Source organism: Cottoperca gobio, chromosome 3 (assembly GCF_900634415.1).
Source record: "Cottoperca gobio chromosome 3, fCotGob3.1, whole genome shotgun sequence".
NCBI classification, from domain to species: domain Eukaryota; kingdom Metazoa; phylum Chordata; class Actinopteri; order Perciformes; family Bovichtidae; genus Cottoperca; species Cottoperca gobio.
This window is the reverse complement of record NC_041357.1, coordinates 8,027,586-8,052,982: the sequence shown is the minus strand read 5'-3', so window position 1 is coordinate 8,052,982 and position 25,397 is coordinate 8,027,586. Positions and strand designations below refer to the sequence as shown.

Genomic DNA, 25,397 nt, shown 5'->3' with positions numbered 1-25,397 from the left:
ACATTTTAATTTACACAGCATTCTGCTGGCTCTCTTGTCTGCAGCAGAGCAAACATCTGACTAAGTTCTACAACTGAGGTTTTAAAAAAGTTTTTATGGATTTAAAATGATGCCTTGCTATTAGCATTTACAAAACCTGACTCTTCAAACATACATATTGTACACATACAATTATTATAATTATCCCTACTCTGAAAACTTCACTTCTCTCTCTCTCCATCTGTCACAAACACGTCAAACTAGTCAAATATATTTCAAAGCCGTTTGAGTTTTTGTTTTTATATCTCCAGACCTGCATTAATGCAGTTTAGTCTATTTATTTTTGTCACATTTACAGTACACATTTCACAAGTAAGAAACAGATCGAAACAGAAACAAAACATTTTTTACAGCATGAAATAAAACAAATCATATATTCATCTTTAAATATCTATATATCTTTGTATAGTTTAAACATTAAGTCGCTCAAATACTCACAAGATATCGCCTCATTCCAGTACGTTAATTTACAGAAACTCAAGAGTTCACAGAGGAACAGGGACGGCGAGGACTGGAAGCTCCTGTTCAGCAGCTGTATTTTTAATATCTAACAACAATCTAGTTAAGACAGCAAATCAGATGGAGGCTCACACACACTTCACTCGTTTAGATTTTTGGGGAAAACCACAGTAATGATCAGACATGCTGACAAAAGCTAGCACTAAAACAGAAATAACAGGTTATATAGAACCTGGTGGAGACTGACGCTGAGCAGAGGAATGTTTTAATGACTGGTTGAAGTTCTGCGGACGTGTTACGTTCACAATTGGGACATTAACTTTTGTTTTGTTTTTTACTGTTTTTTGGTAGGTGATAGATCCAAAACATACAGTAAAGTGCACCTTTAAGTGTTTCATGAGCCTGGAGATTAACATCATCTCAAAAGATGGTTGGTGTTTGTTGTGCTGGGAGTTCAGGGTAAAACAAATAAAGGCTTTTCTGTCCTGGTGGCTGGAAGGTTCATTCCTGAACTTAGTGAATTGCAAATTCTTCTTCTGGTGTATTTAGCCCGTGTGTCAGGTGGACAGTGCGTGCCACAAGAAACAACACACTTTAGAAAGTTTAGACAATCAGACGCGATTGTTTGAAAGTCAAATGAGTTGCCTCCTTTATCTGCTGAGCTGATTAAACAAGCAAAAACCACCTCTGTTGGAGCAGGCTCCTTCATTCTGATTCTTTTCCAGCTAAACACTCTGTATTTAAGTTGATTATGTGTTTCACTTTGTAAGCAGTGATGAGCCAGGCTGGAACTCCCATTACAACAGGAGATTCAGATGTCGAGAATCAATTTACACCTGCGAGTGAAGAATGCAGAACATTTAGCATCAAAGCATCAGAACCACGTAACACCAAGGTGGGACTGGAGACAATGTTCAAGACATACGACTGAATGAGATGATGGGAAGAAAGCAGAGAGAGGAAGAGGAGGCTCAAAAGATGGGGATGTAGTTGTCGATCTTGGCGCGGTGTCGCTGTGCGATGCACTCGGCGATCCACACGATGTTCCTGCACTCCTGCTCCTTCAGCTTGACGTAGGCGTAGAAAACACTGAAGTGGAACTGGTTGAGGAAGGCCAGCTTGTTCAGCTTCACCTGCAAGGAGGAAGAGGAAAAGAAGCAGGAAGATGAGAGCTGATCATGACGAGCACACTCCTAATAATCGGCCTATATTAGCTTATTGCAGAAAGTATCCGCACGTGTCTGCTGATAAGGACTTGGGGCACAGAAATGTCAAAGTAGTTTTGAGGTTATTTAGAAACAGCGTCTCCATTGCATAGTTTGTCCACCAGACAGCAAGTTGATTATTCAACCGTAAAATGTCCCACTCTGTATTTATCTCGGTTACAATTGGTCAAAACAAAACAAAACAAATATATCCATACCCAGAATGATTGTTTGTGTCATTTGTTTATGTTGGTAAAAACGTTTGCCCATCTCTAAATATCATTTGGTCAGGTTTCATATACTTTCAGCCAAACGTGACTGTGATTATTGCAAATTGTTCAGCCTCAGGACACTTAGCGGCCAGCATACACCTCGCGTTTCGAATATAAATGCTGGACACTGTGCACAGAAGGTGTACGTTACTTCTCTACTTGGGATTGAGTGCGTGTCTGATCACGTGTGTGTCACCTCATGCTCAAAGAAACGGTCTTCCAATGTTTTGTCGCCTGGGTTGCTGCCGGCACCTTCGAACAGCAGCTTGTATTCCTGAGGACACACGAGGTTCAGAGATATTGACAATGATAGTGAGTAACTGTAACAGACACCAACATGAAAACAAAAAACAGGGAACTGGAGATACAAGACTGACAAAGACTAATAGTCTCTCCTGATTTAAAAATGGTCTCTTCAGGTACACTGACTGCATTTCCTTAACTTTGTATACAGAAATCAGGGGGATCCGTCCAAGTACAGAAGTCAAATATCTCACACCTGAGGTGATCTCAGCAGGCAGCTGGTTTTTGGACTTACAGGATAGAAATCAGCGACGGCCTTGACCTGCTCGTAGTCATCTGCCCGGGCCAGCTGAGCAAGGCCTTCTGGGTAAAGTTTGCCGCAGTGGGGGAAGAGCTTGGCGCGGTCCTCCTTGGACAGCTCTGTGCCGAACGAGTTGATGGTGATGATGAAGGCTCTCCTGTCGGCCTCAAACTGCAGCAAAAATGAGAAGGTCAGTGGAGCATTTTCATATAGAGGTACACACGGATGAGTCAACCTGAACACACTTCTACATAATACAAATCAGAGATATCAGATTTTAGAAAACAATCTAATGAATAAAAACTACAAAATGCTAATTTATAAAACAAAAAGCGCCCAAATTTGACAAACAGCAAACAAATGGAGACATCAGTGACCAGCAGATTTTAAAATGAACCAGCTGTGTGGTTAAGCGTGTGTATGTGTTTGAGTTGTTTGTTTCACGCTTTATGGAGCGTAGACTCACCTCCAGAATAGGACACATGGTGTCGGCCGTGGTTCCTCCCAGGTTGGAGCAGAACTTATAGAAAGCCTCCAGGTAAGCCTGAGAGGACAGGGTCCAAAATGTAAGGCAACCAAAAAAACAAATAAAAATACATAAACAAATTCATTGCAGTTGTTTAAAATATTACTACATATCAAAAAACATATCAAATTATAATATACAACTAATCTCAATGAATATTGTCTTTCAAATTACATAGCTGCAATATTCAACAGAAAATTGCAATTTTAGTGAGTACCGTATCTAAAATCTGTTAGAATTGTAATATTCTGCCTTTTAGAGTCTCTTCATTAAATGTACCTTGTTGTATCTCTTGCTGCTGTTTCAGTTCATCCTGCCTCCACCCTTTTTTAAGCACTTGCATTAAGTACATTTATCATAACTATGATCATAACTATAATATGCTTCACCTTGTAAAGTGTGTTACGGATTATTTCAATGTTCATCTCATCCAAGTCCTGCTCAGATATGCAGTCCTGGAAGAAAGCAGCTGAAAAGAAAAAAAGAAAGAATTTACAATATAATATAATATAAAACATGATGAATGCTTTGTTAAGCTTTGGTGCCATCTGCTGTTCTGCAACAGACATTTCTATTCAGTTTTTCATTTATTTTAATAACAGGTTTTAATGGAGGTACACACCCAGGGGCGTGTCCACCAGTATGGCGTTGTAAAGCTCGGCGGGGGTCTGGGCGATGTTGACCGCCTCCATCTGCTCGAAGCTGCCCAGCGGGTGACACTTTGGCACCAGCTCAGAGATGGCCCGCTGGTGGAGGGTGCCCGTGATCAGCAGGATGACATTATCAATCATGTAGCTGTACCTGAAGACACAAGGTGAGCGGAGAGGCGTTGTCATGACAAAGCGGAGAAGCCAAGTCTATCTCTATGCTAACTATCTGGTAGCATAATCACTGTGGGATTAACTTTCCTTTTAACACCATTTCCTTAACTTTTGATGTTTGTTTAAAATTAACATATACGTCCGACAGCAAGTACAGAATAAAAAAAGCAACCTGCTGAAACAGGAAATCTGAAGCCTGATCAATTTAATGGCCGACAGATGTACCCGGATTTGTTTCTCAGAAACCTGCCGAAAACTATGATGAATAACACCAAACCTGACACTTTTAGTTAAGTGTGAAAAATGCGTAAATTTTCAATCAGATTACTTTGTTTTAACACAGCTAGTGTTGGAAAAGCTGCTAAAATGATTATATGAACCTTTATTTATTTAATAGAGTCATTGTAATGCATTTACAGGCAGGAATCCCTATAAAGATTGTCCCTGCTGGTGCATTCAAGGACACTCAACGACTACTAGCAAAATGTATTTTAACGCAAGACACAGACACTTTTAATTGTGTTTATGTCTGCTTTTATCTTTTCCAACAACATAAGTCATCAATGGATTGCTTTACAGCTATTGACCATCAGTTCTCAGACGTCAGAGCATACTTGAATGCACCAACAGGTTTTCATAACAGTCCCTGCTTGCAGCTGTAGTACCACAAGATAACATGACTTTGACAAAGAAAAGGAAGGTGACTGAATATTCACTGTTAGGGATTGGCAACCTCAAAGAAATATCTCCAAGCTAGTTGTCATTATGTAGTGAAATGAACTCAAACCAGTGGCTGTCTTTTTGGTAGGAAATCAACTGGAAAACTTACGGTATGCTTTTTCAAAATTGTTAAATGTGTGACTTGTAGCTAATGAGCACTTTGATGCACATTAACATTGTCAGCATTTTACAAATGTTGATACAGTCAATCCCCTGGCTGACAAACCTGCAGAAAAGGCCACTTTCAAACATGCACATCACATCACAGGGTCAAACTATGGTAGCCATTGTCATGGTTTACACAAGGGTCTCACGTGAAAAAGGTCGGTATCAACTGAATGTTGGGGAAATCTATTCACATGCAAGACATCCAGAATATTTCACTATGTTGTACTGGTGCAGTCTAAAGATAATAGCTCCGTGAATTACATACATTAAGTGTTAACAAGCAGCAAACAACAGAATACACTATGAAAAATACATTTACTGCAACTTTAAACCTACATGAGAAACATTTAACAGGAAATGTTATAGTTCAAAACGATGGAAGTTATTTTAAAACAGTTTTTTGCTTACGTGATGAAGTCCATGAAGCTGGCCAGAGGCTCGTACGACTGGTTCCTCATGTGGCGAAACTCCACCACCATCTTCTCCTTCAGCTTGTCATCAATAACAGACACGGTGAGAGGAGACGCCTCGTTTGCCAGGAAGCTGCCATAGTCTGTGCTCTGCAGGTGGAGCTTCAGATCTGCGGGAGAGACACAAGCTGATTAGAAAAAAGCCTTGTTCTTATTGAAGTAACTAAGTCCGAAAGAAACCTAAAAATCAAGCTGCAGGACGAATGAATTTGGAAATGTCGCGGCTCATCTACAAACGGTTGTGTCTCAGAACATGATAAACAGACCCATACTGCTATGTGTGCATGTTTTAGCCAATTTAGTTTTTTTGCAGTCAGCCAATTTACAATGTCCAATTCTCTATGCAAAACAAACCCCTCTGTTAACTTGGTGAGGACAGCAGACAGATATCATAAATGGCATCAGGCACTTCTTTTCACCGGTCAGTGAGGAGCATCATTGGGAGAATCAGAGCTCCCTATGTACAGGTGTGCCCCAACGAAGTAATTCAAGTGAATTTGCCAATTTAACCGTTTAATTATACAGATAAAATATTGGTTTTAATTTCACTTTGGTATAAAAATGCATTCATTTGTAGAGACTTGATATAGACATGTATAAACCATCACAGTGAAGCTTACCTCTTTGTTGTGAAAACTATATTATTAATCATACTATATTAAATTGTATATACTGTGCTATATTGCTGCCCTATATTGTACATAATGCTATACCATATCAATACATTTTAACGTACATTATATATATTTTTACCTTTCTCTATGTACCTGTATTTATGTCTGTCCCTGTGTTGCTGCACAACTCGAGATCAATAAAGGCTTGTCTTAAATACTTTATGTAACTTCAACAAAAAGAAAATTAAACTAAAGAAAAATCCAATGTGACTGATAACATTTAATTTCAAGAGGAAGTTTCTCTGATAAATGTGTTTACATGTTCTTTACACAATTAGTGGAAAAGTGAAAGATTAAAGAATATATTGGAGAAAAACTGTCTTTAACCGATAGGTTTCATAAAACTTAACAAACAGGGGTTTGTTTATGAAGCGGGCTTTAACCAAGAGTTTGCCAAAAGAATCTGGACTCACAGAGACGTCTGTGTTTTATACGTTAAAAGGTCAATAAAGAGGTTGACACTGTAAACGTAAATACAAAGACTACCAGGAATGGGTAGCAAAGGGAGTAAACCAGTTGAAGGGTCACAGGGGCCCATTGTTGATCTCATATTTTCAAAATATGGCTCTGATAGTTTAAAACATTTATAAGAATGGTGTGTCAATGTTATTTTATACTATTTTAATTCTATTTTAGACTATTTTAATTCTGGCTATTTCATATTATTTTAATTCTATTTTGTAATGGTACTTCAGACTCATTTACATCAACAGTAAATACTCTTATTCGGTCAAATTGTTATGTTTCTGCTGTGAAGCACTTTGGGCTGCAATTCTTGTATGAAAGGTGCTATACAAATAAAGCTTATTATTATTATTTTATGGAAGTTAATAAAATCACTCTACGTGATCCTTTTACAGACTGTTTACTCATACCACCTTTTGTCTACAACGTTACAAGTAAGAGTTAACTGTCATACAATCTCAGTCATATTGATGTTGACCAGAAAACGGTCACAAGCAGTGACTTTAATCGTTAACGACCATAATAAACTGCGGGAGTGTCAGAGTAATAAAGCTAATGAAACATGCCATTTGGTCAAAACTGTAGTGTCTAACGTAACTGTGTAAAACATATTTCTATTGTAATTTCACTTCCTCTAAAAATGTACGTCATTGAACAATATACGACAAAAACGCTATTGGCTTAGCATTACGTTAGGTACCTAGCTAGCTAGGATTTAGAGGATAGTAAGCTTTATAAAAAAACAAATACCGAATACCATTTAATCTGTGCACATTGTCATTGTGACGCTTATTGACTACCACTAAGGGACAAACATAAAAACAGAGTGTTGGATAGTGCAATTAAAATAAACATTATCGTTGACGTAAACCGAGCCAACTAGCTTTAAGACTGACAGCAGCGTTAGCTTGAATTAGCCCTGTGCGGCTAGCTAATAGCCGTTTTGCTAGCGCCTGTTTTAACTCACCTTCCAGGGTCTCACACTGAACAAGGTTCAAATAATCCGCCTGGGACAGTATTCCGGCTTTGAATCCTCTAACCAGCCCCTCTAGGTAGCCGTTATCAACGTTAAAATAGAGCTCGGAGAAAGGCATCCTGTCTGACCGTCAGATCTGTCTCTGCCGCTGGAGAACCGTCAGTCCGGCTTGTTAGCGTAGGCATCAGCTGACTGGACCATGTGACCGTCATCTGACCTGTCATCTGCTCGTGCGTGTGCGTGTGCGCGCGTTTCTTCAGAGGATTGCACAGTTTGCATTTTAGTCACTTCTGTTCCTTATTATACTTCTGTACTATACAAGTGACAATTAGAACAATACAAGTTAAAATAAAATAAAATGCCAACAATAATAAAAAAATAAAACATGTTGAAAATCAGATGATGCGCTAGCATTAATAAAACACTTTTTTCAAATGATAAGTTTTGAGAAGTAATTTCAAAGAAGTCACTGATTCTGCAAGTCTCTCATCCTCAGGCAGGGAGTTCCAGCGTTGAGGGGCCCTGACTGCAAGATGCCGCTCACTTTTAGTTTTGAGTTAAGAACAGCCAGCAGAGGTTTGAATTAGAAAAGATTACAATAGAAGAAAAGAAAATAACATAACATATACAGTTATTTATGTACAAATTAGTATACAGTATACTACGTATATACATTGAGAGACTTCGGTTTATAGTGGGAATGAGGGTAGTGGTATGGTGATATATTGTATGCACAACCAGCATATCAGAAAGTTCCATGCCATTTATTTATGGTGAAGCGCGGAGGATGCATTGAGGAGACTCACAGCCTGAGGAAAGAAGCTGCAGCAGGGTGAAGAGGCTGTGGCTGGGGTGCATATTGTCTTTTAATATCCTTTGGTCTCTTTGCAGGCACCTCACTGATATCACTAATGCTCGATAGATACCAATGATGTTCTTGACGGTTTTAATCACCAACTGCAGAGCCCTCCACTCTAACGACGAGACTATTGAGGAGGAAAGATAGAATCCCCTTTGTTGAGCAAAATTAAGAATTCAAAACTTAACAGCATAATTATGACATTTATTTTTGTTTGCAAAATCCTGCATGAAGTAAGAGTGCAACTAAATTTGAATAGCATGAAATACATTTTATTCATGCATTTTTTTCAAACCAGTTTTTACAGTTTTTTAGGTACACAGTCGAATTCAACAGTCCTCCCTTGATGAAGGTTATAATGATTTTGTTTTGTTGTTCGGTTGTTGTTTTAGAGATTTTGGAGTGCTGTTGAATTGTTTATTATTAAAATGACTAAGATAAGTTTAATATATTGTCTACCTCATTTATATAAATTATTATTACGGACTATGTTTTCTGGGTCTTTAAGATGAATTGTTTAGCATATTTTAAGGTTAAGTCTTGGTTTTAGTGTTAAGGTTGAGTCAGGGTTCAAACTTTCTTTTAAATATTTCCCTATAAATTAAAAAATGCATGACTAAATAAGCAGCTATCAAAGTTAAAGTTTAGGGGAAAGAAACACTATTATATATAATAATAATAATAATAATAATAATAATAATAATAATAATAATAATAATAATATATATATATATATATATATATATATATATATATAGATTATTATAGATTATTAAAACTTCAACACTCAAAAGCCGGGTGGGTGTGGTTTAATAAGATTTAAAGAAATGTTACATCATCTTTAAACCAATAGGAAGAGCACAGACACAATTAATAAATCTGTTGTGTCTTCCTGTAGGACTTCATAACTTATACTTTCTCAGAGCCTTTAAGACAAGCTCAAAGGTTTGGGTATGGCAAGTAACAGTTATGGTTAGGGTACGAGAATGATGTTCATTTCCACCATCTATTGTAGACGCAGCAGAACTCAGGTCAGGTGATTTCTCTGGCACCTGCAAACAGGTTGGAGTGGTTTGTGGGTGAAACTTAAGAGGATGTGATAGATAATACACGCACAAACCCTCAGGAACAGACGGAGAATGAGGAGAGTTTTCTGTTCAAACACTTTTCTACAGTGTTTTTCATTTGATATGGATTTGAATTTTGGCAGGTAAGAATTTCTACCTACAAATCAAATTGTAATAAACGTGACATACTGGTTGGGGTGATCATATCACTTGAGGTTTAATGGAGCCCTTGCCATGCTTGTTTTTGTAAAGGTGAACGCTCCAACATGAATGTGTCTGAGGAGAGAGAGGATGGGGTCTCCACCTCTGAAGTCACTCTGTCAGAACAGCATGACAGCAAGACCAGAGTTAAGACGTAAGATTCACTTTTCCCTGACTGTTTATGACCGTTCAACCTCTCAGAGCTCTAAAATCAACTTGTATGGTTTATGTTGTGTTGAAGCCCATGGGAGCAGGAGAGGCCAGACTCACCTGGAACAATCTGTGAGTTGGTGAGGACTAGCCGGTCTAAAAGTGAACCTATTGAGTTCAAGAACATTGAGCCAATTGTTGAGCCAAGGTAAGACTTTAAAACATGAGTTCATTATTGCAGTTGACCTGTATTATTCCTGATTCAAGGTGAGCAGAGAGAAACTTTCCCCCCTTCTCCAGATTAATGTGAAAACATTCTCCTTTTGTTAAACTGTGTATTATATTCTGCATAGTGAAGCCGAAACATCCAAGTGAAGTGACAATAAACAAACCACATTTTTGAGTAGAGCGGGACTTCAGCTCATGACCTGGAATTTGAATGTTGAATGTTTATGTTGTGTTGAAGCCCAGTGAAGCAGGAGAGACCAGACTCACCTGGACCCAGCTGTGTGTCCCTAAAGAGTGGCCGGTCTATGTGGGAGCCAATTGGGTTTAAGGATGGAGGGAAGTTTGTTGAGCCAAGGTAAGAATTACAGCACTTACAGGTGAAGAGATCTGAACTCAGAAATGGACTTAAATTCAATTGATAACCTGGTATTCAAATGAGCAAAACTGCACTCAGGTGACTTCAAGGAAGTCAGTCACGGAACAAGCTATATTGTTTTTGATGGCAGTTACTGGAAGGTACCTGGCGGTCGATCAACATTCTTCAGGAAACCGGAGTTCCTCCAACAATTCAAAGACATGTTGTTTAGATTAATTGGCAATGCTAAAGTGCTGTAATTATTAAATGGGAATTTAGAGCTATAGGGTTATAACTTGATTTAGATTCAGGTTGAGGACTAGGTCAAAGCTTGGCATGTAAGGGTTAGAGTTGCAGTTAGATTAATCCTACAGGATGCTTTGTGTCGGGTGGTTCTTAGCCCTACATCATCCATTATAATCGTGGGGTGCACAGAACATATGGGGTATTTCCATTTGTTAAATGATTACTTCCTCCACCACTGCTTTTCTGATGTTCTGTTTTGGTCGCATTGGTTGCACAAATAATGCTCGCTCCAAGCTCTTTAGCTATCTTAAGCCTCACTGATGCTGTCACATTACATTGGCAAATTAATTTCCAACCCAAAACATACATCTGCATCACGGGTGTTGGGTTTTACAGTTACTAAACGGGAATTCATACCTTCCAGCCAATCAGAATTCTCAGTGGGCAGAGCATGATTCAATGCAATGTTCACCTACATTGAAAGAGTGTGACTCGTGTGAAATGACCTCATGTTTTCTGGGTCTACAGACCTCACCGGGAGAGGTCAGTAGTTCTACAAAAAAGGGCTGTCCAGAAACATCCACAAAATCTGGACTCCATTTTCATGGTATGTAAATGTACAGCCTTTCACAACATATGGTGCAATCATTGAATTTAATTGTATGCTCTGAATTTGTATGTGTGTGAGTGAAAATTAATGCTGTGATTTATGTCTTATTAAAATCAAGATCGACATTGTACATATTCAAGTACAAATTCAAAGGCAACTGCACGTTCTGTGTATGCCTTGTTTTGGTTACCAGAAGCCTTCTTTAGTTTCACTCTCTGGAAAGTCCCAGACATTCAAACCTCTTTAAGTCGTCACAGTCACTTACTGTTCATGCATTGGCTGAGCTCCAAGTGGCTTACGTGCAATGTGCGGTTGGATATTCTCTTGTCACTTGAGGACAGGCCAGTTGAAGACAAAATCCATTTCATGTCATACACAGGAGCAGCTTAATTCAGATAAAATATGTAAATGTTAATAGAGGAAAAGGTTTGGTCAAAACAGTCTTCATGTGTCATTTTTTCGATGAGTCGACTTTCAGCAGAGCCAGATGAATACAATGCTTTTTGTTTCCACTATTGTATAACGTTTTTAAATGTTACACTTTACTCTTCCAGCTTCTTGACGAGAACATTGTGACTTTCGTGAGGAACGAGTTGAAGAAGTTCAAGAAAGTTCTAGAAAGTTCAGAACACTTGGAGGGGCTGAAAGAAGATGATGAAGTTGTGGATGATGAAGAAGAAGAGCAGGGAAACAGCAACAGAGATGCATCTCTGAGGCTCGCAATAAACTTCCTGAGGAACATGAAGCAGCAGCAGCTGGCAGACTCTCTGCAGAGCAGTAAGATACTTTTATGAATAACATACCATTCCTTGAGATATGGCATTTTTCTGTTAGATCTATGAACTCCAGATCTGGACCAACATTAGCATAATATCAACATATAAGGTTATTGATGTGGAATTGGATTCCTGAATAAAGTAGTTTTGATTATTTCAAATTAAGGTCATTTATGATGAGCAGAACCAGAACATTAAGAAATGTATGCATTCGTCAAAAGGTGTACTACATTTCAGATATTTACTACAACATCCATTGACTGATTTTATACGTTGCTTCCTCAGAAACTCTTGTTGCAATTTGCCAACGTAAACTGAAGTCTAAACTCAAGGACAAGTTTCAGTGTTTGTTTGAAGGAATTGCCAAAGCAGGAAACCCAACACTTATGAACCGGATCTTCACAGAACTCTACATCACTGAAGGGGAGAGTAGAAAGGACAATGATCAACATGAGGTCAGACAGATAGAAGCAGCATCCCAAAAACTGACAAATTCAGAAACAACAATCAGAAATGAGGATATGTTTAAACCTTTACCTGGAAGAGATGAACCAGTCAGAACTCTGGTGACAAAGGGAGTGGCTGGCATTGGGAAAACTATCTTAACGCAGAAGTACATCCTGGACTGGGCTGAAAACAAAGCCAACGGCAATATACAGTTTATCTTTCCATTCACTTTCCGAGAGCTCAATTTGCTGAAAGCACAGAAATTCAGCTTGGTGGAACTTCTTCATCATGTCTTTACTGAAACCAAAGAAGCAGGAATCTGCAGGTTTGAAAAGTTCCAGGTTGTGTTCATCTTTGACGGTCTGGACGAGTGTCGACTTCCTCTGGACTTCCACAACAATAAGATCCTGAGCGATGTTACAGAGTCAACTTCAGTTGAAGTGCTGCTGACAAACCTCATTAGAGGTAAACTGCTTCCCTCTGCTCGCATCTGGATAACCACACGACCTGCAGCAGCCAATCAGATCCCTCCTGAGTGTGTTGACATGGTGACAGAGGTGAAAGGGTTCAGTGACCCACAGAAGGAGGAGTACTTCAGGAAGAGATTCAGAGATAAGGAGCACGCCAGCAGAATCATCTCCCACATCGAGGCATCACGAAGCCTCCACATCATGTGCCACATCCCAGTCTTCTGCTGGATCACTTCCACAGTTCTGGACCATGTGTTGAAAACCATAGAGAGAGCAGAGATGCCCAAGACCCTGACTGAGATGTACATCCACTTCCTGGTGGTTCAGACCAAACAGGGGAATGTAAAGTATCATGGCAGTGGGGTAACAGATCCGGTCTGGAACACAGACACTGAGAAGACGATTCTCACTCTGGGAAAACTGGCTTTTGAACAGCTGGAGAAAGGAAACCTCATCTTTTATGAAGCAGACCTGAAAAAGTGTGACATTGACGCAAAAGCTGCCTCCGTCTTCTCAGGAATATTCACAGAGTTCTTTAAAGATGACCATGGGCTGAACCAGGAAAAGGTGTTTTGCTTTGTCCATCTGAGCGTTCAAGAGTTTCTTGCTGCACTCTATGTCTTCCTGACGTTCATCAACACTGGCATCGATCTACTGAGAAAAAGAGGGAAGTTCACCTCAGTGCATACTGTGCCATTACAACGTGAATTTAACTTCAAACATCTCTACCGGAGTGCAGTAGACAAGGCTTTAGAGAGTCCAAATGGACACCTGGACTTGTTTGTCCGCTTCCTCCTGGGCCTTTCACTGGAGACCAATCAGACTCTCCTACGAGGCCTGCTGAAAACGACAGGGAGTAAACAAGAGGTCAAAGAGACGCTAGTGCAGTACATCAAGAAGAAGATCAGGGAAAATCCTCCAGAGAGGACCATCAATCTGTTCCACTGTCTGAATGAGCTGAATGACCATTCTCTAGTGGAGGAAATCCAGCAGTACCTGAGATCCGGAAGTGTCTTTGAAAAAAAACTCTCACCATCTCAGTGGTCAGCGCTCATCTTCATCTTACTGTCATCACAAAAGGATCTAGACGTGTTTGACCTGAAGAAATTCTCTGCTTCCGAGGAGGGTTTTCTGAGGCTGTTGCCAGTGGTCAAAGCATCCAAAACAGCTCTGTATGTGTACAGATACATGGAAGCATAAATGTGTTACATATGATAATTTATGTGGCTGAGAACAAGGAAACACTTTATACTCAAACTACTTTTTCTTCTTCAGGTTGAGTGGCTGTAACCTCTCATTAAGAAGCTGTGTAGATCTGGCCTCAGTTTTAAGCTCCAAAAACTCCAGCCTGAGAGTACTGGACCTGAGTAACAATGACCTGCAGGATGAAGGAGTAAGGCTGCTCTCAGCTGGTCTTAAGAGTCCACACTGTAGACTGAAGATTCTCAGGTCAGTATTTGTTGACTAGATTAACATTTAAATAGATTCATAACCATTTATAACCATTCACATTCACATTATTCATCAGTAAAGTGAATAAAATATCCAGGGTATTCGAATGTAGCATGAGATGATATTTCATTGTTTGCTCTCCTTTTTGGCTTATGGTGATAAATCAAAAATATTAGCGATGACTACTGAACAATTGAGTTGAGTATTCAACTGAGCACATTCTCATACTTAGTCACTGGGTTGCAGAAAGTGGAATGTTTTTCTAAAATGAGGGTAACAGGGAGCATGGAATTGACAGGCAGATTGGTGCAGGGTCATGCAGTCGGGGAGATGTTGTACTCGAGGGTGTAAATCTAAACGCTTTTTATATGTGATTGCAGACTGTCAGGCTGCAAGGTCACAGAGAAAGGCTGTTGTTTTCTGGCTTCAGCTCTGAAGTCCAACCCCTCCCATCTGAGAGAGCTGGACCTGAGTTTCAACCATCCAGGAGACTCAGGAGTGACGCAGTTATGTGCTGGACTGGATTACCCACACGGGGAACTGAAAACTCTCAAGTAGAGTAGATTATTATTATTACAGGTCATTTAGCAGACACTCTTATCCAGAGTGACTTACAGTGAACTAACTACAGGGACAATCTCCCTGGAGCAACTTAGGGTTAAGTACCTTGCTCAGGGGCACAATGGTGGAAGCCCTGGTATTGAACTCACAACCATATTATAGTTATTGTACAGATACATTATGCCTGTTGTATATTTGTACATGTGGTGTTTGTGTCCATTCGTCTTCCTCTGTTATTTACAATTCTCTACCTCTTCCACAGGCTTGATCATTGTGGAAAGTGTCGACTGAACCCTGTACCTTATAGGTGTAAGTTAATAAACCTTCTACTGTCAATAATCTGATTGTTGACTTAATCCTCTTGTGAATTATATTATGCAATAAGGAATAGTTGAACATTTAGGTAAATACTGTTATTCACTTTCTTGCCAAGAGTTAGGTGTGAAGATCAACACATGTAATGTATGTACAGTAAATACAGTAAAAGTGCATCATCATTACACCAGCTGTATGCTGATAATCAGTCTGAACTGTCATTTAGTTTCACTTCATTCAGCCTGGCTGAGTGTTGTCCGTACCAATCAGTAGTGAGTGATGTACAGTATTTGTCCTACTAATGTCATTTTCAATCGACGTGGAAGCTGCAGTAGCGGTTGCAAGGGGCAGTGAACTTAATGTTGTGTTATATTTCCTCCATCAGATTTCTGTGAGCTTTCACTGGACCCAAACACAGCAGACAGAAACCTCTCCCTTTCTGACGACAACAGACTGGTGACGGTGGTGACAGAGAAGCAGCCGTATCCTGATCATCCAGAGAGATTTGACAGCTGGAAACAGGTGCTGTGTAGCAAAGGTCTGACTGGTTGTTGTTACTGGGAGGTCCAGTGGAAAGGAAGGGTTCATATAGGAGTGACATACAGAGGAATCAACAGGAGAGGCGACAGCGATGACTGCTGTATTGGATGGAACGACCAGTCCTGGAGTCTGTTCTGCACTGCTCAGAGTTACACTGCCTGGCACAATAACACACCAAAAGACACAGATACACCCCCGACCTCTGTCTCCAACAGAGTAGGAGTGTATCTGGACTGGCCTGCTGGCACTTTGTCCTTCTACTGTTTCCCCTCCGCTGTCTCTTCGGTCAAACGGATCAAACTCTACACCTTCCACACCACATTCTCTGAACCCCTCTACCCTGCATTTGGGTTTGGACGAATGCGTGAGGTCGTGTCTCTCTCAAGATTTTCACCACCCTCAGTTTATCTGTCACCAATTGAAGAATAGAATCAATGTTGCCTACTGTGTAGAACGGTAGTTCCCAAACTGGTGTGCCTTAAAACAGTATCTTAAGAAGTAGAAATAGTGACTGTTAGTGCAAGGGATGGATAGATAGAGCTCAAATAAATACTAATTCATATCAGACAAAGACACCTGAGCAGATTAAAATAACTGAAATCAGTTAAACTAACTAAAATGCCACGTCTGAAAACATCTAAAATACCTTTCTTAAGAATATATAGATAAGATAAGACAATATAAGATCAACTTTATTGTCACAAAGCAACATAAATTCTCTTTAAAATAGGATTAAAACTGTTCAAACTACAATTGACTATAACAGTGTTAACTGGTCAGAATACACTGCCTATTGTTATTTGATAAGAATGGTGATGGCAGAAGGCATACAAACATTTTGTGGATGTTTTTCCGGGCCATTGGGACTTTGTAGCGCCCACCTGTTGGCAGTAACTGGAAGGATTGGGGGAGGGGTAAGAGGGGTCCTGCGTGAACAGAGTGGCTTACGTGATTACTGACCGTGTGTACAATTCAGATAGGGGAGGTGAATTAAATATTTTGTTGGTGTGATTAGTTATGCAGGAGAGTTTTGCTTTGAGGTTGGTAGTGAGAGTGTTATACCAGGATGAAATGATGAAGTATGGATTCAAGTAAAACTGAAAGTCCTCAGCTTCCTCAGCAGGCGGAGACGCTGCTGGGCTTTCTTGTACACAAAGTGTGCTGGAAAAAGGGCAAGGAGGTTTTTATCTCTATCCCAAGGTATTTAAATAATGGCACTTGTTCTATCAGCTGGCCTTCAATACTGAGGTGTTTTGAAAAGAGGTGGTTGTGAGTCTGCTGTCTCTCTGCTCCCACAGCACAGCTCCTTGGCCTTGGAGATGTTGAATACTAAAAGGGATTATAAGAGACACATGAAATACAGAATCAGTGCATGATGTCATGTTTTGTTTTGTCTTTAGTTGATCATTTTACATACAATTATTTGACTGTTAATATCTGACCTATAAGCATTCTTGATTTGTATTTATTGTTGAGTATAAGTTCAATATTTATCTAAAAATCTATACAGCAACATAATCTAAAACGTTGATTTAGAAAGATGGAGTTACACTTCCTGAACACCTGTGCTTATGTGACACTGACTTACAGAATAAATCATATGAATTGTTGGTATCTCAAACTCACATGATTCATGATTGATTCAAATGTGATTGGACCCTATATTGATCACTTAAAGTTGTATTAAATGTACTTTGTAAAGTTTTATTAGAGGCAATAAACAAAGGACTGAGTTACAGGGTAGCATATAGTAATGTGTTTTTCTTTCCAGATGTAATCACTTGGTCACGCTTAAAGTATACACGCTTAAAGTCACGCTTAAAGTATACACGCTTAAAGTCACGCTTAAAGTATACACAAAAGCCCTTCATTTTAAAAGGACTTTACAAAGAAGCCAAATTCAGTCTAATGTAATCTTGTAGTGTTAATGTTCTGCTGTCTTCCATAATCGAAGCTCTCTGTGTTTGTAGATATTCGCTTTAATGTGTTCAAAATCATTGTAATAGTGTTATATAAATGATTTTTTGGGTAGATTTTCCCTTTAACTATTGTCAAGTGCTATACACCGTTAAGGCCAGCAGGGAGCAGGGATTGCTTAGTTCTGCTGTAGAATAGTATGAGGGAGTCAAAGTTAACAAGGGGTCGAGAGTATTGCTTCATTTCGTCTCTGACGTCCACACAATTATAGAACTGTTCTATCAACTTGATTTTCATATTACGTGCAAAGCTTTATTAGCTCACACACACAAACATAATTACACAGTTGTGCACGCTCACTTACTACACACAAACATATTTTCAGACACTGTTATTCCTTATAACAAGCATTTATAACTTACTGTATGAAAATAACCTTAAGAAAATGGATGCTTTATTTGTCTCATGTCACTCACTGCTGGAACCTGCTGATAGAGAAACTCAATTTCAAAGAACTTCTGTTTGGAAGTGAAATCATCAAACACTTCCTTAGATTCAGGGTTTCACTGGTCGATAGTTGATGATGGTTGTATTTCAAGTTTCTCCAGTTACTTTTAAAACTCTCAGCAACAAGTCCTGATACCTAAAAAAGGAAAATCCACACTCTGTTTTTGATGGATTGGGCTTGACACTTTAGCTCTGATGAAAGGAAATCTTAATACTACGTCATACAATGATATTTTAGACAACCGTGTGCTTCCAAGTGTCTCCTTCCTGTTTCATCATGACAATCCCCCCCCCCCCCCCGGCCATAAAATAATTGTTTTCCCAGTTTTATGTGGAAGAAGAGAACTAACCTCAACCCTATCCAACATGAGCCAGGCCTTATCACTCAACAGCAGTTTTGGACCTCACTAATGAAGTTTAGTTGTAGTTGAATCAGAAAGATTGTCTTCATGCTCACTGAGTTCATTTATATTTTCCTCTCCAACTCAGCCAGAGCCAATCCATCCAGATCTTAAGCAACTGTTCTTCACTCTTTCACCACCATCAGTGTCTGGTACAGCTCATTGTGTGACTGCCCCTCTAAAGTAATAACGTCACGATGGTAATCACTTCTCAAATATCTCTTCAACTTTTCCTGTTGTGTGCACGCTGTGTCAAAGACCTTAATTAGTTGCAATTTCTAATCTCTCATGATTAAGAATGCTCTTGTAGCTGAATGGGATCAAATCCCTGCAGTCAGGTTTAATATCTAGTGGGAATACTGAAACCAGAAGAGTGAAGGCTGTTCTAGCAGCACATGGATGCTCATAGTTTTGGAATGAGATTGTGACAGTGGGGTGTGGTTAGGGCGCCGGCTGCTGGGGAGAGACAGGAGTGTCCCAGCTGGAGGCAAGACAGCTGAACGGAATCAGGTAATCAGTCACATAATAAATGCATGGTGATGGCCTGGTTCTGTTCTCTTGCAGTAGGCTGGGTTCCAGAGTCGACGGAGATGCTTCTTCAGGCCACGACGCAGCGCAGCCTGGAGAGCAGCGGACAGCAGAGCGAAGGACAGGAGAGCGTACCTGTCAGCTGTGCCTGTAATATAAAGCTTACCTGTTTGAGAATAAAGCTGTGTGTGTGACACTACACCTCCTCTCTGTCATCCTTATCCCTGACTGTGGACAAGAGTAGTGATGGACAAATGAAGCTTTTGTGAAGCACTGAACCACTTCAGCCAATTGTTTCGGAAATAGGTTCATTACTCGAAGCTTCAGGTACAGTGACCTCTACTGGCGAAGTGCAAGGCTACAGTGGATTTAAAAGTATCTTTGCCTTAAATTCTTTGACACACACACATCTAAGACTGAATATCATGTTCTATTTACGACAACAACCCACAAATTGTGCATTGTTTAGAGCGGTTATAAAGTGTTGAGGCGCTCAAATTCAAAACTGTCTCAACCAGTCAGAATCGAGACGAGGCAGTGGCAGCGAATCAGTCCGGTGATTCATTCAGGAAATGAAGCGGTTACTGCTTCGGACGTCATGTCACGTGATTTGAAGCAAGCATCGAAGCAGTGGTTCTATGTAATGGTAGTCCAGAGTTTGAAGCACGTATCAAAGCTTCAGTATCACACTGCCATCACTAGACAAGAGTCTCCACAGAGATGTTTAACCATTACGTGTGGTTGTAATGTTTAATATTAAATGATTCTGCAAAATCCCGGATTATGCTCAATGACAATGTTTTCAAAAACAACCTAGTAAAAAACATTGAACATAAAACATTTTTTAAACTCTCGCGCTCTACAACATCTTTAGACTACTGTATGGTTAAGATTAAGGAAAGATCCTAGTTACAGTTAATGAACACACCAAGAGAATAGTACTTCCATAATCGTCGAATATGTAATTCCTCTGGATACTTTTCTATGGTTAAAATAAACAAACGTTGACTGTTTAAGCCTGCAAAACATTTTGTAGCGGTGTAACAATTTTATGCTCCATCTGCCTTTGCTATTGAGAGGAAAGTTATTTGCAGCGCTGCAAGAGGTCGCTGGGCAAAACAAATTGTAACATTTTCTACATTTGAACGAATGACCAGTGCTGATGTTTTTCTGAGTCTCTTATCATAAATACAGACCTGTCTCAGCCAGAAACTAGGACCACAAAGTAAATCTTCTTCCCAGACAACACCCGTTTGATTTGTTCTTACTATAAAGAGGTCGATGGAAAGTTGACTTGTATGTCTGAAGTCGACCAAAAATGTTTTTCACATTGAGGTTGTAAAATTGAAGCCTTAGATAAAAGGAGTGAAAGCCTTTGAAGTAGAAGCAAAGTGAACACAAGGGTTTATGACAAGTGACAAAGCCAAATGTGACAAGGATGGAACTCTCGTCGATCGTGAGGCCCTTTAGAAAATGATGCCGCAATATGGCATCCTGCCGAAGTGCGACTACCAAGAGATGCAATGTCAGAGGCCTTCAAGGTCCTGACTTGCGACAGGGATATTTGCTCTCGCCCTTCCTCCTCTGCTCAGACTGGATCATGAACCAAGTAACAAACAAAAGCGGAAGCGGCATACAGCGGAGTCTGGACAAACAGTTGGAGGATCTAGATTTTGTTAATGATATAGTACTACTTGCACACACACACTCACCAACAGATGCAGATACAGGGAAAATCACACAAACAGAAGAATTGCTGCTACAAAACACTCAAGATCAACACATTAAAAACAAGTCATCAATAACAAGAACAATGCACTAACAATCCAGCCGCATAGCTTGTTCTACCAAATCAGAAGGCTTCCTTGTATGCTGGATCATTCAGTGAATAGCAGTCAATGTAGAAGTTTCAATTATATGATTACAACCAATAAAGATAAAACAACTCTTGTACAGCCAGTGTTTCACTTTACTGAGTGACCATGCGTTGATGTGGCAATCAGACATTCTTAATCGGTGTCTTTTTAGACAAATTCAATGATTCTTCTCTGTAACTCTTGGTCATTGTTCTATTAGCTCTTTGGTTGTTTCAACTGCAAACTTTTCTAATGCAGGATGAAGCTGTTTAGCATGAAGGCTCTGCGTGTTCAGGTCTTCACCGTGTCTTTTCCTTTTAGATAAAATAAATAGTTTATGGTTTAAAGAACATTCCAAACTCCAAAAACAACTTAATTTAGTTTTCTTCGCATAAATGAATAAAACCCTTAGATATAGATCAACTGTGCATTTAAAAAAAATAGTTTTTTCTTACACCCCTTAAAATCAAGTAGGCCTTGCGACACCCCCATGAAGCTTTGGCAACCACAGGTTAGGAACCACTGCTCTTATCTATTCTAACATGTCACATGCTAATTTTTCTCTATTAAATGTTCTTATAACCTTTATTGAAAAAGTGAAAATGTAGAAAATGATTGCAGTGCTTTCCGTTTTCTCAAACTCTGCTTGCACAGTGATGATGAAGATGACGGATCATAGAACACTTGCTTATACAAAATGTATCAGAGCGTATGGCCAACGTAATTGATGAATGCAAAATGTATTCCTAGCGCATCGTCTGCGTCCTTCGAACGATCACGTGACTTATGTCTATAAATACGGCGCCAATCTCACAGAAACATAATCATCAGTATGTTGCTTTGTCATCTTGGGACTCATTCTGGCTAGCAGCTCGTCGAAGTTGATGAAGGAGGAGTTGTCCTCGTTCCGGAGTTCCACCAGAAGCTGGTCGTATAAGCAAAACTGCCGTCACCTACCGATCCATGCTCTGGTCCAGATTCTCCTCCGTTGCCCTCTTCTCCTTCTCCTATTGGCAAAGAGCTGGAAAAGTGCCAATTGGTTCACGTCATGCTGATGCTGGAGAACGGCTAGAATGTACTCTTGTCTCAGCCTCCTCCATGCTCTCTGATGATGGGTTGATTTATTCATCAAGACGTGCTGTGAAGAAGTGAGAATGAGCTACTCACAGGGACCCTATATACTATATTCAAACCCCAATAAGCTCCCAAAACGCTAGCTGAACGCTAGCTGTACTGTAGAAACACGTTTAATAAGTTACTCCGTCGTCAGGCATAAGTTTAACATAGGTTAAATATGTCTGAATAAGTCGAGACTCGTTGCAGATTCAGACATAGGTTAAGCATAGGTTATGAATAGGTTATCCACTTGTTATCAATAAATTGTAGGGTTTACAGTCAGCCGACGTTTATCAACGTAATGTCATGTAACGTAACTTATGAGTAACGTATGCATAACCTATGAAGCACAGTCCGAAAACTTTGGACATGTAAGGGTCGCTGGAACCGACAGAACTGAACCCAAAAGCACGACACAGAGACAGGCAGAATACAATATAGTTCAGTTTACTCAGTAATCCAAGCAGGGTCAAATACCGGTAAATCAGTCCAAAAGGCAAACAAATCCAGGAAGGGGCAGGCAGAAGAATCGGAGTCCAGAAACAGGTAGCAGGGTCAAAACGGGCAGGTCAGGAAAACTAAACAGGTCAACTAGACGATCGCTGGAGAGCTTGGCAGGAAAACACAAGACAATCTGGCAGGGAACAAGTGGGAGAGACCTGGTATATATCCTCTGAGAGAACTAATGAGGGAATGAGAAGCAGGTGAGGAGATGGGCTGTGGAAACCAGGTGAGGGGAATAAGTCGATTGCAGGCAGTGAGGATGAACCAGGATCTGAAATGATAAGAGAATTACTGACAAGGTAAAACCAAATGAAAACAAACTAATAGTGGGTAGAACGCGTGACAGAACATGCTCAAAACAATTTCACGGCCTCAGCGTTCAACAACGTACCCCAGCGTAACACTGCATGCTCTTAACGAATACTACTTATGCTTATACTACTACCTTATATATTTCGTATACGCCGGGATACGTTTCTGCCATACGGAACTGTGTGACAGGGCCTTAAGTAATTGATGTTGTTTTTTTCTTCAATTTTGGTTAATGTAACGTTGGACTTAAATGTCATCCCGAGTGACATTAAAAAAGTCTTAACTTGCATTTAGCTGTAGAAACACTTTATTAAGTTGCCCAAAATAACTAACAACAACAAGTCAACAATACAACCTCATCTGTCAGTCCGGAGCCAGTGTGTGTGCTTGTGTTGTGTGTGCAGCTCTGTATACCAAACATGTTGTGTTCTTGTGTTCCTCAAGATACGCCTTCAGCAAAAACATGCAGCCAACCATCATCGCTAAGAGCAATCCTAGCCTTAACTTTGGATGTGCCAGTCAGATGAGCACCAATGACATCGCCCGTGTCAACAAGCTTAACCAATGTTGTGAGTGGAAAATTAACACTATATTCTCTAAAACTGTAAAACTAAAACACAGCGGATACATCCAACTACTAATTGGGTGTAACAGCAGAAGAAGGAAAAAATAGGGTTAAAATATTATCTGAGATATTAATCAGAATCTTATTGTTTTTTTTCCTAACCAGGATCTCAACGATGAGATGCTTCAACTCCCGGCTTGTCATGATTCAACCAGACGCCCAGATCTGCTTGTACTTTAAGAATATTACTTCAAAGCAGGAATGGGCAACTTTGAGGATAGGGAGGGCCATAAAAAGTGTGTCCTCACTACCAGAGGGCCACTTTGCGCCCCCCCCTCACGGAGCTCCGACAGCACCCCCCCCCCCGCGGAGCTGGCGGCCCGCCAGTTGCCCATCCCTGCTTCAAAGCAACAGAAACACATTATTATTAGTCATTATTAGCACAGCCACAGGAAGTCCTTGTCAAGGAAAGATAAACATTGCAGGTATACATTTAAAATACAAACTTCATGATTTGGTTATGGTTTTATTGAGTGGGCTCAAAGGGAGCCCGGAGACAAGGATTTGAGTTTAATGAGTGTCAATGATGTTGTTGAGAGAATAAAATAAAACAATTTAGCACAGAAACAATGATGAAACAATCATTTTGAGCAAGTCAAAAGGCTCAATGTGTTGACCGATACTGATCATTTCAATGACTTTGTATTCATCTTGCCATGAAGGGACTTTCTTCAATAAAAAATCTGCAAAAATAAAAATAAGTGATTTTATATTTCCACCAAAAGGTGGCAGTACCCTGCCATCGTTTCAATAGGGATGTTCAGTGCAGTGCGGATCATATGTTCTCCTCAGCTTGTCAGTGTAAGATAACAGATCAGTTTAAGTTTTACTGTACATGGATATACTCTGTAGGTCCAAGACTGTCTCAAGACTAAAGACACGTTTCAGTAGCTGTTCTGCACGGTGACAGTAAAGTCAGTTATAGTTAGTTATATATTTTATTATCACTCTCATAAAATGCACAAAAAGCCCACTTATCGTCTATAGCAGGGGTCTTCAACGTTTTTCAGGCCAAGGACCCCCAAACTGGTGTAGTGTGATGCAGGGACCCCCTACTGCAGGGGTGTCAAACATGCGGCCCGCGGGCCAAAACCGGCCCACCAGAGGGTCCGATCCGGCTGGCAGGATGACTTTTCAAAGTGTAAAAATGTGTTGTTTTGATCATAAAGTTAAATACTGTTCCAGATACCTGTGACAAAATGTTGTGTGTAGATACACTGTGATCTGTACGTTGTAATGCACATGTGTATATAATAAACTGAAGCATAATATTGTTGAAATTGCACCTTTTTTTCTTAGGACATTTCAGGTTGTTCATAATGTTTTGTAAAAAGATAATTCATGAAATGTGAACGTTTTCAGAATGTACTTGTATTTTTTTGCTCTAAAACGAAGGGAAACATTTGGAGTTGTTGTTATTTATAGGTTATTATGATATGATTTTACTGCTCCAGCCCACTTGAGATCAAATTGACCTTTATGTGGCCCCTGAACTAAAATGAGTTTGACACCCCTGCCCTACTGTATATATTGTACAGAAGAGGCTTGAAGAGGTCCGTGCGACGGAGGGCGTTTGGGTGCGCAAATTTATTTTACATTTATTTTAGTTCACCCCTCTCCTTTCCTCCACTCTGTCTGTTACTGTAGGTGTGTGTCACCACCCTTCACAAAGTACAGCGGAGGAGGGAATGTGAAAGCGCAAAGCAACAAAAGAATTGTCATAAAAAAAATTAAATTTGTTTTTATTGCTTTATCTACAAACAATTTTGCGACCCCCCTGCAGTACCCCCTGTTGAAGACCTATGCTCTATAGTTTAATTTCATTTTTTTGTGGATTTAGTCGTACTGGGTGCATTAGCAGAGTTAATAGTATTTGTTCAGCAGTGGTGGAAGATGTACACTGATATTTCCTTAAGTTAAAGTACCAGTACACCAATGTGAAAATATATTAGAAGTAAATGTTTAAACCTAGTAAAAGTACGGTATTATCAGCAAATGTACTTTGAAGCATCAAA

The 25,397-nt window shown here is 39.8% G+C and overlaps 2 protein-coding genes and 1 long non-coding RNA gene across 3 annotated transcripts; 2 read left to right on the top strand and 1 right to left on the bottom strand.

Annotated features, from left to right (window-relative positions):
* Nucleotides 1-263: 263 nt before the first annotated feature.
* On the bottom strand, nt 264-7,534 carry atp6v0d1 (ATPase H+ transporting V0 subunit d1). The gene is made up of 8 exons (XM_029456895.1): nt 7,331-7,534; nt 5,163-5,334; nt 3,668-3,846; nt 3,435-3,514; nt 2,986-3,063; nt 2,514-2,690; nt 2,172-2,249; nt 264-1,631 (listed from the first exon to the last, which is right to left on the bottom strand). Exons 1-8 carry the CDS (start codon nt 7,455-7,457, stop codon nt 1,470-1,472), a joined length of 1,053 nt encoding a protein of 350 aa, XP_029312755.1. The 5' UTR covers nt 7,458-7,534; the 3' UTR covers nt 264-1,469.
* A 4,173-nt stretch (nt 7,535-11,707) lies between these two features.
* On the top strand, nt 11,708-17,349 carry LOC115024962 (NLR family CARD domain-containing protein 3-like). The gene is made up of 6 exons (XM_029456883.1): nt 11,708-11,832; nt 12,117-13,926; nt 14,030-14,197; nt 14,581-14,754; nt 15,024-15,070; nt 15,462-17,349. The coding sequence occupies exons 1-6, from the start codon at nt 11,796-11,798 to the stop codon at nt 16,043-16,045; spliced, it is 2,820 nt and encodes a 939-aa protein (XP_029312743.1). The 5' UTR covers nt 11,708-11,795; the 3' UTR covers nt 16,046-17,349.
* Nucleotides 17,350-22,683: 5,334 nt separating this feature from the next.
* Nucleotides 22,684-24,063, top strand: LOC115025006 (uncharacterized). Its single transcript, XR_003834174.1, has 3 exons — nt 22,684-22,744; nt 23,202-23,326; nt 23,488-24,063. It is a non-coding gene; the product is annotated as an uncharacterized LOC115025006 (long non-coding RNA).
* Nucleotides 24,064-25,397: the final 1,334 nt, after the last annotated feature.